The sequence below is a fragment of the Dermacentor variabilis genome, chromosome 6 (assembly GCF_050947875.1).
Source record: "Dermacentor variabilis isolate Ectoservices chromosome 6, ASM5094787v1, whole genome shotgun sequence".
Classification (NCBI taxonomy): Eukaryota; Metazoa; Arthropoda; class Arachnida; order Ixodida; family Ixodidae; genus Dermacentor; species Dermacentor variabilis.
Genome location: NC_134573.1, coordinates 121,269,490 through 121,285,083, shown reverse-complemented (window position 1 = coordinate 121,285,083; position 15,594 = coordinate 121,269,490). Strand labels below are relative to the sequence as shown.

Below are 15,594 nucleotides of genomic sequence, written 5' to 3'. Positions count from 1 at the left end.
GGTAGAAAGGGAACACTTGCAGCCGCGCTGGCACTCCAGATGCTACGTGAAGGGAGAGGGCATCGTCGCGACGCCACGTCACGCTCACTCTCGCAAGCCTGTGTTGTCCGTTCGTTCTTTGCACGCGCAAGTCCTCGCATGCGTTCTAATTTTGCCTGGTGATCGCTATTAATAAATTAATGCATAAAAGAAGAAGAAATGTGAAAGAAAGAACTTTGGCGGTAGTTAGTTTCCACCCTACGACCACACGCTCAGAAGCCGAATGTCCTACCTACTAGGCTGAACCAGCGCCTCCCAGATATCTGGCTTGTGCACTCTGTTTTATTACATCACACTACTTGGACGGAAATTTCCATTGCCAATCCCAGCGTGACGAAAGCGGTGACGTCAAAATCACCACGGCTTACTCGGGAGCGTCCCCATTAATTTTTTACGGCAGTCGGACAAGGTAGCGTAACGACACGTATCGAAGTGCACCGGCCTTGTGCTATCGAACAGGCGTTGGCCTAGCGTCTCATTTAAGTACATTTAGCCCGTGCTTAAAGTCTTTAAAAACTGCTTACTGCCTAACTGCCCTACAAACAGACCAGTGCACTGCAACAGTGGCGCCAAAATGTAACCGATGATCCTTTATTAAAATACGCATGCTGGCAAGACAGTTTCAAGCATTATTTTTTGTCTGTAAACAGGAACGGTTTCCGTTATCTCTTATATACCTTTTTTCAGATGTAATATGCTATTTGGGTTTTGTTTCTCATCTTAGCATCGCTTACTTTAAGAAATGCAAGACAAAAGAAATTCCCGGGGCAGCAACATTCTAATGGGGACGGTTACCAGCGAATCTGTTTAGGCTGCATACATGGGCTGCGTACATTATGAATTCACAGATTCTTTTTTTTTCACGCACAACGTCAACACAAGCACCACCGCGGTCACTGCACCTCCCATGCATCTGCCGCAACCGCTGGTGTAGCCGCGCGGGCACCTCCTACGCGCGGGACGTTGTAACCACAGAAGTGCAGGCCACGTGCATCGGCGCCGTCGCCACCCTCTTTCCCCCTCCCCCTACCCGTCTCGACTGCTGCAACGCTGTCGCCCCCCACTCTTTCCTCTCTCCCTTACCCGTCTCCATTGCTGCAACGCTGGCGCCTACACTCTTTCCCCCTCTCGCCTAGCCATCTCCATTGCTGCAGCGCTGTCGCCACATTCTTTCCCTCTCTCCCCTACCCGCTTCTATTGCTGCAGCGCCGTCGCCACAGTCTTTCCCCCTCTGCCCTACTGCCCGCCTCCCTTCCAGCAACGCTGGCATCTCCGACCGCAGAGGCGCAGGCCACGTGCACAGGCGCCATCGCCACACTCTTTGTCCCTCTTTCCCAAATGGTCCGCTGCGTGCGAATTCCTGTCTACGATAAGGACGCAAGCCGCCCAGGGTATCCCCTCTGGGAACGCATGCGGGGGATGCATATGCTAGAGGTAAAGAGCTTCGCTGTAAAAAGAAAGCAACAAGCGTCAACTTGAATTTGACCAATCGGAAAAAAGTGACACGGGTTCGATTACTGAAGTGCGTCTGGCACGTCTGCAACTATTATCTTCAACAAAAAATGACCTGTGAAAAAATATAGCAAAGATGAGCGGACGACACCACAGACTAAATTTCAGTCTGGTCTAAGATCTGCACTGGTTTAGCCCGTTATAAAAGCACATTCGATACCTTTACCTTGGCTGAGAAAAAGAAATGAAACATGTGGTGCATTAAAAACTGAAAATATTCTTTATTGTGAAAGTGTGTGTCAGTTCCAATGAAACTAAATATTGTATTCTCCTATGGAGCTTAGCGAGGTCACCGGAGAAGAAAGAGTGCGGTGTTGCATTCCTTTTCTCAGTGCGCGCGTTTTTTCTCGCCTGATACCCTTCCCTGGGGCAAGACAAATACAGTGTCGTCTATGAATGCTTCCCGCGTTTTTATTTATTTATTTTTTGCTTGCCTATCAAGCAACACCGAAAAGAATAATACTTGCCTCGTTTCTAACTGCGTAAGGGTCGAACTGCTCGATCAACCTGCTGCCGTTGTTGACAAGAAAAAGAAACAGTATCTTAATGAAACGAAAAAGAATGGTTCGCTTTACACATTTGATCGCAATAAAAGCGAGCTAGAGCCTGCAACCGCGATAATCTGCCGTCGGAGATCAACCGTTTACAGAGGACAGCTTCCCGAACACAACCGCAAAATGAAAGCGTTTATCGTCGTTTGCCTTTTTTCGGCGGGTGAGTTGTGAATGAATGATTGAATTCTATGGTTTGACGTGCAAAAACCACGATTCGATTATGAGGCATGCCGTAGTGGGAGACTCCGGATTAATTTTGGCCACCACGATATCTTTAACGTGCGCCCAATTCACGGGAACCGGGCGTTTTTGCATTTCGGCCCCATAAAAATGCGGCCTCCGCTGCCGGGATTTGATCCCGCGACGTCGTGGGTGAGCTAAATAACCAATATAAACAGCGCTGCGATGTATTTTTTCTAACCTTTCATTTTCAGTGCACACACTTCAGAAACGTTCTGTCAAAAATGAGATGTTTCGTATTAATCGATGCTTTTGTCTAGCCTCTCATTATCAAAAAGTGTTCTGAGCTTACGACACGGCAAGCGAAAGCGGTAGTTAGAACTGTAGCAAGTGCTCTCGCCTCATCGAATTTTCTAGACTTTTAGGCAGCTTCAGAGAAGCATTTTGAGAAAGGGTAGCACGTGATAGCCAGCAAGTCAAATGCACCATGTCTGCCGCTGGATGATGTGCTAGGTTAAATCAAATTAAGCTGTGGTATCAGGTGGAGAGGTTGGAAAGATTCATTTCGTACTGCTACATTTCGATTCGACATGTACTATCACGCTATGATAGATAAAAATAACTTAGAAAGCAATGATTATGAATGTGGCAAAAAGAAACACACAGCAAATCGAGGCTGTCTTTCACATTCTTTTTTCCTGTGAAATGTTTTCCTGCAAATTACAGTGTGCGACACAGTATAAGTCTTTAGTTATATTCACCACGTTAGCAGTCGCTGACCGTTTTGCACGCGCTCGGTGAAACTGCCAATCTCTTTTAGTGTTGATATTTTGTCAGTGGTATTCTGCTACCTCCTCCCAGACTGAGCCACTTTCTTTCAGCCAACCAGATCACCTTTGCTTGTACTCTCCCTTTTTAACAACGCAGGTATTATATTAAATTACTGAACCAACTTAGAGACTCAAGCATCGGAATTATTTAGCAGTCTACTATTGGCACATCATCAACTGAAGTTTCACGCTATGGAGGCATCAAGCGCGTAGGCTCCTTGCAAGGCTGGGTGCTCAGGAGCGCCGGCCAGTCTCCTACAAGGGAAGGCTTTTCCGTTTGAGTTTCACGCGAAAATGTGGACCGATCCCGGAGACAGTGCAAGGGAGCGGGAAGCGCACAGTGTGCTGCTTCTCTAAAAGATGGCATGACGTCATCAGATGACGTCCTCACTTCAAAAAAGACGTCATCGAGTGACGTCACGCTAGATCATATGACGTCATCAGATTACGTCATCAGGCAATATTGCCACGTGACGATGCCATTATTCTTGTATGTTCGAATTACAACCTGAAGCTATCGAGTCTGCAGCTTGTAAGTCGTACTTCACGAATTTTCGGACGCAGTTGAGTTTGCTAAATTGAGTAAGTCCAATAATGCACTTGCGCTTGGCGGAAAGCCGAGGAGAATGAGGATGAATGCTCAGTGGCGTAGCAACATAGAGGGGGGGGGGGAGGCGGGTGCAAGGGGCCAGTGAGGGTGGGGGGCTGTCACATACGCCTGAAGACACCCCTCTTTCCGCCGGCTTGACTGGGCGCAAATTGCAAAGGATGTTCCGGTATCCAGTAGCCCGAGCTCATGCACCCGATGCGTTGCGCCGCAGAATTGTCGGCTGCAGCTCTATAACACCCCAAGAAATAATTGCACGAATCTGCGGGCATTAAAAAATTTAATTCGCGAAATGGTCGCTAAACTGCTCGCCTTAGCGGAACGTTTCATGTGGGGTGCGCTCGTGCTGTGCGTTCATGCTGGGAGCAGGAGTCGCTAAACATACAATGAGGCGTTGTAAGGCGTTGGGGCTCTTGGGTCCCTCTTCCGTTCAGAACGCGCAGCGAAGACGAACAAAGACAGTAGCAAGAGGGCGTTCAACCAGCGCGCACGGCGCTTGTGTTTACGGTGAAGCGTTCGTTGGGAGCGACGTTGCATAAGTGCGGCCGTCAAAAGTCGCGAATGGGATTCTCTGGATCGTCTTCAGACTCGGTGCGGCCGAAGAGTTTGGCGGCGTATGACTCGACAGGCTGTAGTCGCGGGCCCGCCGCGATGTCCGGCTCGCTTTTACTTCCCCACGTTTGTCACGTGCGGAAGTAATCACGTTTGTCCGTATAGCAGCAAATGAAAACAAGGCTTTATTGATCAGAATGAAGAGAACTCGTAATTGTCATAGCATTGGCGCCCGCGCAGCGGGGAGGCAGGTAGCGTTTTCTAGTAGGGTGGGGAGATGAGCGTCACTAACACACAATTTAATTTTCGTTTTCATTCAGGGATGCCCACTGACAAAATACTGCGTGCCATAGTACCTACGACGATTTTTGTGAAATTGTTGTTGGGCAAGATATGAACGTCGAGCTTCAATTTTGCAAATGCAATATTGCCGCTAACATTGGTACTTAAAACTTTCTTATAAAGATATCTTTTGTTACTTGTGACGTGAGCCATATTTTCCACGATGCCGCATTTTTATCGGCTGTCAAGCCTTACAGTCTGACAGAAGATGTGCACATGGGCTTATCACAAGTTATCAGTGCAGCACCCTGTGTTATTTGGCGCGAGAAAAACAGCGTGTATATTTGCTGCATTCGCGATCCCTGGGAAATAAAGCGAAGGAGAGGGGGACCCGGGGAACGTGCGCGGTATCCAAGGCGGCTGTACTAGTGCTGAAACCCGGAAATTGTCGATATCCTCGCCTTCCTCGACTACACCAAAGGCGGGGTGACCGAAGACCTATAGGCCTCGGGGGCCAGACGACCTAGCTACGCCACTGTGAATGCTGCCTTCCCGCACGCGTGTGTGCGCCCGTGACGTACATGTGCACACGATGTATCTGTCCTTGATGCGTGGGCGATCTGCCCGTTGCATCTGTCACACAGTGTGTTCTGCGACCGTAATCGACATCGTGACAAACAATGACAAAAACCCGCACCTCCACCTAGAAGACCTCAAACGGAAGCTGGCAAATGGCTTTGTCTGAGTTTCCGCCTAACAGAAATAAGTTATCTCGTATATTATAATTGCAATCCGAAGTCATCACGTCCGCTGCTTGCGCTTAAGTCGTACTTTACGATTTCTGTGACGTAATTTACTTAGAAAAATTAAATCAGTTCAATAAGGCACTTGCGCTTGGCGGAGGGCTTAGAGGCGCGTGACAAACGTCGCTTTTGGCGGCGGTGCTTGCCTAATGTCGGCAACAGCTTCGCTGTGCATCCACTTTTGCAGGGTTTAATGGGTGTGGGGTTTTTTTTTGTAATATCATTGACATGTAACCTCACGGCAACATCATATGTGTTTTCTTTACAGCCGCCTTGACGAATGCGCGAAGGGCAGGTCGTCTGGGAGGCGACGCAAGAGTTGGAGGGCGAGCAAGCGCTGAGCTGCGTGCCGGCGTCGATAATATTGGCCCTCACGGATTCCCAGGGCGTACTGTCTCCATTGGAGGAGATGCAGGCTTAAATATCGGCGGAACTGCTGGATTGGGAGTAAGCAGCTACGGCTACGGTAAGACCTGCTTTCGATGTGTTTTCGCAATGCTAATCAACATTGTGCAGCACCTTTGTGATACATTAGTGATTCGCCATCTAGGTCCGAATGCACAATACATTTTCTTCTTAAGGGATATATGTCAATGGCCGGTCAGCTTCGCCTATAATCTTCTCCTGCATCATGATTAGCTGTAACATACGTTTACGGGATAAGAGGGGGGGGGGGGGGAGGTAGCATAACACCTTTTTGTGGCTATAGGCTCTCACGCTTTAGATACATTTCCGCAAATTGTCTGCAGGATGTTTTGCATCGTTCCTTTGTGCAATATGTTACGGCTGTGCTACACGCCGTTAAAACAAACGTGAAGAGCAAATTGCAGCGCAACAGTGACGCAGCGCCGTGGTTCCTCTCGGATTGTTTGCGGACAGGACGGCACTTTCTCGCATCCCTCAGCCCCACTATGTGCCTGTCTCTTTTCACTTTTGATACCTTTATTAACATAAAAAAATTGGCAATACATAATGAGTGTGCACATGAGTTATTACAAAAAAAAAGCTGGTCGTAAATACCCTTGTGAAGTAGGTTATTCTAGGAGAATTACTGCAATAATATACTGAAATAAAAAGAAGGTGTCAGACGTAAATTTTGCTAGAGCGTCATCGTGAAAAACAAAGTTACAGTAACACTGACCATGTACCATATATATCTTCACATTTTATTCCTGCATGAACTAAAGCAATAAATTTCACTGGACACAGGGAGATAGTGAGAATACTGTATATGAGAGTCACGCGAGTAACCAAGCACTGTTTAACGATCAATGACGCCACTTCAGTACAATCACAGCAGCATTCTACGGACCAAGAGCCAGCCGTTAACAGTAAGCCTGCTAAACAATGCTACAGACAGTTAAAGAGAGCTAGGAGGACCCTCCGAAGAGGCTGCAGAATATGCCAGACAAAGGTAACCAATACTAGGTTGCGCGCGGTACGTGCTACCGTAAAAACAGCAGTATCCGCACATCTCCCAGTACTTGAAGCAATAGTTCGTCACGTTAGATTTTTTAGTTTAGCACCTTAGCTAAGGTCGGTGGTGTTTTGGTAATACAGGCATTCAAATGTGCACGTAAATTAGTGTTTTCCAGTTTAAAAACACACAGCAATAGTATGCTGCGTGACAATAATCATATTAGGTTCGAAAAGACTCAGTCCGAACTTGCCTGTGTCCCGCGTTAATCAATTTCTGCACTGGTTAATTGACCACACGAAATACACTAACCGAAGTAACAGCGCAAGACACCTGAACATCTCCATTGCAGTGGCCTTTGCGCGGTGTTCAGAGCTTGCCAGGCAAATTCCATAGCGCGCGCCGATACTGGCCTTCAAGCACGATGTGCTTAGATTGACCAGCAAACATGATATGTCAAAATGTATTTGAAATAAACTCTGATTTTTTTTATATAACTTTATTCGATTTGCCTCGCGGGAGCGAGGGCACTGCGGACAGGGTCTTCAAAACCACGCGCCTCTCTAGAAATCGGAGCCTATTTACCATGTCACATTTTACTTTTCTCCGTTGCCTCACTTATGGGGGCATGAGGAGACTATTTTTCCCGGATGGTGCTGTAGGTGCCTTAACAGGGTCACGTTTCCACGGCGCCCTGGGTTTGGATACCAACAAACGTAGTAATTTTGATCATTTCCGTGCGCGTGAATTGTAATTTATGAGAATCTAATAGCAATTGGTCGCATCCAGAAAAGTGAACGGTTAATACGAGATGACAGCTCCACGGCGACGTGAAGATAACAGGATAATGGCGTGATGGCGACAAAATGACCAAAGGTGGCATGCGACGAACGGAAGACGACAATAAAAATGAGCCCGAATAAATTACGACGCCGGAAGGACCACGACAGACTATATCCGGTATCTGGTCTGCGGTATATTCCCGAACGACAAAGGAATGAGGGCAACGACGTAACGACAAAACCGAGTTTGTGTTCGAGATACCGCCGGTGTGTGTTGGAGATCTACAAGCGCCGGCGGCCGCGCATTGCACTATATAAGATGCTTGTCTGCACAATACCCGGGAGGGAAATCGCCCAGGATAGCGCCCAGCAGCCAGCACCCGACACACACCGAGTGACAAATAGCCAGTGGCTCAAGTTGTATAGTTGTCAAGACAGGAGCAGCCAGTACCTGAAAAGTAGGGAAAAGATGCAATGAAAGCTTCACTTCAAATTTTACAGCGAAGCTCCTAAGGGCTACTTTCCCCAGCATCGTGTCCGTGTGCTAGCACAAAACTGTCATCATCCGGATTGGCTCCAGCATCGTCGTGTTCACCCACTGCTGGCTCGTATGCGCACCCTCGACGCTACCGCGCGACCAAGCTCGTGCCAGTGCTCCCGCGTACGTCGTCGTCATCAATTAATTAATTAATTAATTAATTAATTAATTATCTCAACGACGTAACCTATTTCACAGCGAAGCTATTAAGGGTTCGTTCTCCCAGGATCATGTCCGTGTGTCGACACAAAACACCCCATACGTGCGCCGATCCCGAAGATCCGTGGCGGAGGGGAAGCAGGCTCTAAGCATTCTCCGTACGTGGGCCGATCCCGAAAATTGTGCGATACCAGGCTGACCCGCGGCGGAGGTGATGTAGGCATTACGCACTCCCCATACGCGCGCCGATCTCAAAGGCTGTGCAATGGCGGGCAGACCCGTGGCGGACGTGCAGTTCGCCATTACGGGGCCCACATATACAGCTTCGCTGGTCATCCTTCTTCACAGAGTGGAAAGGCACTTCTTCGCTCTATCGTGCCAAAAAGATTTTCTCCATTACTCGCCCTATAGGTAGGCAACTGGTACTGCTTATTGGTTTATAACACGCTCATCGTGGTACCACACTTATCACTACCACCACTTTGAATGACGATTTGCACTGACTGATCCGCTCGCACGTGCTTGCACGAAGAGTCATTTAGGGCTAATATCTCCCTGAAACAAAACGAAGTAGGAAGACCATAAGGATCCCTCAGTAATTTTCAACGCACTTTTTGCGAGGAGGTTTCTTTCCGGACGCGTAGCGGCGTTTAAAAAAGAACCTTTCGGATGTAACGTAAACAACGTGCATTAACAAATTTTATATGCTGTACGCTATATGCACACTTCTTCACTCCTCTCCGACGCCCTAGGTCTCGTTTTCATACAGCGTCGTTTCCAGCCAATTATCGCTTTAGAGCGACATTATCGCCGAGGCCAACTTATGGTGGCAAGATCAATTAGTGCTTATGTAGTATGTCGTAGTATGTAGTATGTAGTAGCCTACAGGTATCGAAGCGGAACGGAACTTATTCTGCGTTCGCTGATACATCTAACAAAATTAAACATACATATTTCCTATTAAAGGTGTGATCTCGTTCGCTCAACATAACGGTTAGTTTTCGAGTACACAAAATATATTTTGAGCCAGAAGATTACAGTTATTTCTTGCGCTTCCAAGAGCTATTTTAGACCCCAATTGTTCATGCGATCGCTTTATTTATTTGATCGGTTTTTCTTCTTTTTTTCGCAGGATTCCCTGGATCGGGTGGTGGTTACGGCGGTTATCCATACGGTGGATACGGCGGATACGGCGGATACGGCGGATACGGTGGATACGGTGGATACGGTGGATACGGTGGATACGGTGGATACGGTGCAGGTTTCGGATCTCCGTACGATGGTGGATATTATGGTGCCACTCCTGGCTATGGCTACGGCTATGGCTATGGCTCTCCACAGAGTGGATACTATAGCACACCTGGCTATAGCTATTATGGCGGCTCCAATGGCTTCTATCCCGCAACATCTGGCAGTTCCGGCTGGAATACGGTCCACTCGGGAGTAGCAGGAGGAGCTGGACCCGCAGGCAGCCGGGTCGCTTCAGCGAGTGCCGCACCTTCGTAAGAGTGCTACTTCTGTTGCCACTCGGGTCTTCTCGGAGGACATTGCTCATGCTTTTCACACTTTTCATAAATGACAGCTGGGCACAAACCAGAAAATCAGACCTCGAAGTTATTCGCTATAATGTAACTGCTGCACTCCACGATAAATGGAGCGACTACGCGAAAGTCCATTGCTTTTGAAAAGCGGGTCATACGTCTGGCACTATTCGGGTGCGTCTTGCTTTCGCAATAAACGACGCGCTGAGACGCAGTAGTGTTGAGCCATGTATGTGCTACCGTGTTAAGCATAGTCGAATCGTTCATTGTTACGCAAGGAAAACCCATTTGCTCATGATACATCTTGAAAGTGAATTAGTAGTATACTAGAACTTATTTGCAGAAAGGCAAAAAGGTCGCCCTGGGCTTGTGGGCTTTCTCCTACTAATATGAATTGGGAAAGGCAAAAAGAAAACCAAGGAGGAATGAAGAGTGACGATGACAAGAATATTGGTGCAAGTGTGCTAGTGGTCAGGTCAGCAGCATATTTCAATTCTTGAGGCCAGTCCTGTTTTCCGCACTTGATAGCTGCCTACAAATGGCCATGTAAGTTGCATTAGAGCAAGCTATTCCAAGACACCTTTGAGAAATTGAATCTACAACCTCCCCACAAATACACGCACACTCACCCCAAAAAACAAAACCACAGTAAGTGCGTAAACAACCGCAATTGCAAACAAAGGGGGAAAAGAAGGAAGGAAACAGGACATCCGACGTTTATGGACTCGCGTTAGGTAGCAAAATTTCACGTACAGTGCGCAATAAATACAGCATCGTAAGCGTAAACACGAATGTAATATTTAAAAGGTGTCTCGGCATCAAGCACTCAATATACCTAGATGGTGGTGGTGGTGGTGGTGGTGGTGGTGGTGGTGGTGGTGGTGGTGGTGGTGGTGGTGGTGGTGGTGGTGGTGGTGGTGGTGGTGGTGGTGGTGGACCAGTCTCTGTTAAGAACGCGATAAGAAGAAGTGAAGTTCCTTTGCGAGCTATAACAAACACAAGGTGTTGCAGGCACGCATGCGGAAAATTATTTTCTTGTAGATTTTTCAGAAGAGCATCCCTTTAATTTTGGAATTTTGGGCAGGATCACACAGTGTTCAATGTCTGCTGTGTCGTTGCATGTCGTACAGTTCGGAGAACTAATATGCGCCGTCTTAAACAACCATGCTGGTGTACTAGCAGATCCTGTCCTTATTTGATATGGAAGTGAGGCTTCCTCTCAACGAAATCTCTTTTATACACAGGGCATATGTGGTGGAAACCAATGTGACCCAAAGTGATTTCGAATGTCAGATTTTTTATGTTGATTAATCTTTGGGACCTCGATTTGGGAGGATGATGGAGCGCTGCGTAGGCAAGATAACGAGCTTTTTCATTGCCAGCATTACCAATGCGCGAGGGAATCCACTCAAGCTTTAATGTGAAGCTTTCGCTGCCGACTCTTTCACGAGGGCTAGTGATTTCCGCGGGAACTTGATGGACGGCAGACAGCGGTAGAGTTGTTGCAACGCGGCCTTTGAATCCGTAAGGAGAACCACATTCTGTGGAGGCAACGTCTTTAGTCTTCGAAGAGCAGCAGCTATAGCCGCGCTTTCCCCAACGTGGAATTCATAACAATCTACAAATTAAATCATACACGCCGTTTTGTCGTAGTGGCTTTGATGTTGCACTGCTAACCACGCGGGCGTGGGATTCGCGGAGGCCGCATTTCGATGGAGGCGAAATACAAAAAAAAAGCGCCGGTGTACCGTGCATTGGGTGCACATTAAAGGAAACCAGGTGGTTAAAATTAATCCAGAGCACACCGCTACGGCTTGCCTCATAATCAAATCGGGGTTCTGGCAAGTAATTATATAAAATTAATTAGTGTGCGGCCGATATCATGTGGCCTATGATAAATACATGATAAACACATGATAAATAAATTTTGTAGACAACTTCCTTGGCGTATGTCACGTATGGGCGGTCAGGCTTATAAGGGGGTTTTACAGGCATGTACCAATCGGCCCAAATTAGTGCACGGTTGACGCACGTCTTTTATTTAGCGCCACCACCAAGGACCACGTATTTCTTGTTGCATGGAGGTATTTTCGTTCCAACTTGGAGGTTGTCTTCTTTCTAACCCGATAAAAAAAAGTGCGCGATGTAAGCCACGTCTAGTCGTAAACAATGTAGCGGAGTATCCAACGTGAATCAACTTTTATGTTTGCAATTAAAAAAAACGTTGAGTATGTCCTACTCAGTAAAGCAACGAAGTCTTTTTTTTTTTTTTTTGCCCATTGGGCACGTATGTTTTGACGTGTTGTACTCATCTCACATAGTCTAATTTTTGCTCAAACTTGGACGAATACCAGATAGGTCTCAACTTTACAGGCGTATGCATGAGCCACCAGTGTCTATTCTGCCAAAGTTGAGTTAAACCAATTAGAGTAGAGATTCACTGAAATTGAACACGATGCCTGGAAGATGAAGTGATGCTCAGCGTCTTTCTGAACGCACACGATAGCGACTAGCCATCAGCATTAGAACAAGTCAGAATTTATTAACTCATCCTATCTAATTGTTGCTAGAAATTAATCTTGCTTTCTAGAGAATCCCTAATACTTCTGACGTGGCAGTTGCGCTTTGTGCGACAAACGGTAACTTTCCCTTAGATTGTGTGACGGGAGGCAAAAAATCATTCGTGAATATGCTCTCTGTTACAGATCAACCAGTAAACAAGAACGTGGTTCCGTCTTGCAATCAACTCAAGTGCAATGGAACGCCTACATGAGTGTCGATTTTTAAAGCGAGGCGTTCTTTAGTCTTTCTCCTGAGGTTTAGCATTCATCCTAGCTTCCTCTGTAGAAATATTTGTAGGATCATAGATACCACTTCGTTCAACAGATATGTGCTGGCTGCTGTCTGGCCTAGTAGACAACTTGGGTCGCTGTGTCACCAGGCCCGTTCTTAGCCAATCTCGAAGAGTGAATTTGCCACTGTGACAAAGGGGTATGAAGTCTTAAGTGTATTTAGGCATGTGTCCCACTTTTCTCCACCTACACCTCTATACAACATTCTTCACTCGAGAAGCATGACACATCACCTTCGTCCTGCTGACGCTGACCGCTAACAGCCACGGCTGACGGGGCTGCGCTCCCATCATAGGCAACTGCTGCACTTCGCTAAGTCAAACAAGCTTCTCGTCGTATACACTTGAACATTGCCTCCGATCTAGTGCATGTATCAGTACCCTGGATTACTAAAGCCACAGGAGGTATGATCCTGTGTCGTGGACAACAACTGTAACATAGCGCTCCCTATTAGTGTAGTGCATTAGTGTTCTGGGCTCGAGGACACAAAATAATATTCTCTGGGAATGGACTGGCATCCATGTTCCCCAGAGAAATAACTGACATCCGCTACTGCAGTCCTTATGTCCGGCAGAGGTAAAACGTATCCGTTAGCGTCTCCCGTATATGCCAGCGGTCGCAATCGGCGCTGTTCTTGATGCCGACGAGGTGTGCACTGCGCCGAATGGTATCCTGCGCAACAAGCCTGTATCTAGGCAAAACATCGTTTTGAGGTCACATTTCGGACAGGCCCGCGTTTACCGTCTGCTTGAGCCAAATTATCGTATGCGAAGCTCTGCGTCCGATATCAAAGTCATTTTAAAAGCTAAAAAGCGCGCGTGGCATATGTACTTGATGACTGCAATTCAGATAGCAGCGTCTCATATAAGAGGAAACTTTCGCAGATGCCAATTAGATAGCATAAACAAAGCTTAACAAGCGTAGGTAGCATACCAATAAGCCGAGTCATTATAGCTGGCGCTGCATTTGCGTTTCATTCAACTGATGCTAACTGTTAAAGCTAGAAGAAGGTTTTCAGAAAAATAAAAGACAGCAGTTCAGTAGAACTACGAACTTGAGAGTGCTCGTTGACTCTCGGCGAAGGTGTAAATTTTGCCAATGGTTTCTTGCAAAAATGGCCATCTGTGCTTCTCTGCACACTCTAAAATAAACGAAAAAAAATCGGAAATGCAGCCTGTGTCACCAGTCTTCTTTTTATTTTCTGTGCAGTGCTACCTCTTCAAGCTCATCATCGTAAGACCTCAGACACCAGCATGCCTAGGATTACGGAGATCCTCAAATATGTACGTAATGTCAAAGACGGCTACCATTCTAAGCGTTAATGTGCCGAGTTTATTTATATATATATATAAACCCTAACGCAGCTATATAACAATGCGTTTGAATGATTCTGCTGTTTAGTCATAAGCTATCGCTTCGAAGTGATCTCTATTTGGTGGTTAGTCGAAAAGCCGCCTGTCGCTGCCTCTTTTCTGGCACAATACGTGCCGCTTCATTATTAGGCCACTTTCCGTCACTTAATGCCTGTGTTTCATTTATTTTTTTCCAGTTTACGCTACAAGTTTCCAAAGAACTGTGCTCCACAAGGCTGCTTACAAACCGGACAAATCGTTCTCCTAACCTGCGTTTTCTTAAGCAAGTGTTACTTGCACATTTTTGCCTCAAGATATACGTATCGGACAAGTCGGACTGCACGCTGTTCAATAAAGCTGCAACACAACCCTCACGTCCTCCTTGTATACTAAGTGCATGAAATATCGATACCTGCGTAACGTATACCTACACATTTAGAGGGATGCATAAAATCTATTGAGATATGTGTTACAGAACGAAACGCTCTTCCGGAAATTCATGCACAGACACAAACACGCGCACTGCAGCCAATGTGCACGACACAATGTGCACTGAGTGTTCATGTACACGGCAGTTGTTGGCCTGGCGAAGACAAATTCCGTTGTCGAAAAGTTCGGCCCCGCGACATCCCTCGTCTGACACCGGTTAAATAAGGAGGTTTGAATACTGGAATTCCTGAACCAAATCGAGCGCGAATAAACGATGAAGACGACAAATGAATATTGAATGGGATAGTGAAAATATTTGCAATTTCTGAAGGAAGCAAGGTATGAGACCGGGCTAGGAACACGATATCTTGAGCTTGTACGTAGTCAGCTTGGTAAAAAAAAATTCTGGCTTACATGCACTGACAAATGCATATTCACAATTAGTCGAACGGAAAACTTAGAAGCCTGTAAATAATAAACATCTGCTTTCAAATAACTAGAGCGCTATGGTAACTACAGTAATGAAAGTAGGGATATATATATATATATATATATATATATATATATATATATATATATATATATAAGGCACGCCAATGGTCTTCCTCCGTGGTCACGCCCAGGGCTCGGGCGTCGCCCTAGCGCAGCTGGCGGTGCTCCACTCTCCCCGTTTCTCCGACAAAGTTTCTCCGAGCTCGGGCACTTCGCGCCATCTCGTGGAGGCCGCGGCAGTTAAATTACATGTAACGTGGCTCTTGACATAGGGTGGCGCGCGCTTCCCGATCTCAGAGGCCATATTTGGCACTTTGCGTTGGCATAGCTCAGGGAGACACCGACAAAGACAACTCAAATTCCACCTAACCTACAGTGTGTATACGGCCAATTATACCCACGTCAGATAATATCCTTAGTTGCTGACAATTCCTACATGTTCTCAGCATTGACAGGCATGACTTGGTAGCAGTTTCAAGTTCATACGGCATCCACAAGACAGCTAACCGACCGTTTTGTTTCTGGAAATGATTACAAGATAGCCAGATCATAGATACGTCAACCACTTCCCAAGGCAGAGACCGCGACCTTAATAAAATGTGTACAGTCCACGGTACAGCTTGGTACAGTGCACGCAGGTACGACGATGTTAGGGTAACTGCTCAGAGCGCCT

At 46.7% G+C, this 15,594-nt stretch overlaps 2 protein-coding genes across 2 annotated transcripts in view; both read left to right on the top strand.

The window, feature by feature from the left end:
* Positions 1 to 15,594, top strand: part of LOC142585134 (uncharacterized) — a 211,287-nt gene that overhangs the window by 68,850 nt on the left and 126,843 nt on the right. The gene's annotated exons all lie outside the window — the stretch shown is intronic.
* On the top strand, positions 2,122 to 14,368 carry LOC142585136 (uncharacterized). Its single transcript, XM_075695661.1, has 5 exons — positions 2,122 to 2,265; positions 5,628 to 5,825; positions 9,388 to 9,757; positions 13,858 to 13,931; positions 14,198 to 14,368. Exons 1-4 carry the CDS (start codon positions 2,229 to 2,231, stop codon positions 13,883 to 13,885), a joined length of 633 nt encoding a protein of 210 aa, XP_075551776.1. The 5' UTR covers positions 2,122 to 2,228; the 3' UTR covers positions 13,886 to 13,931; positions 14,198 to 14,368.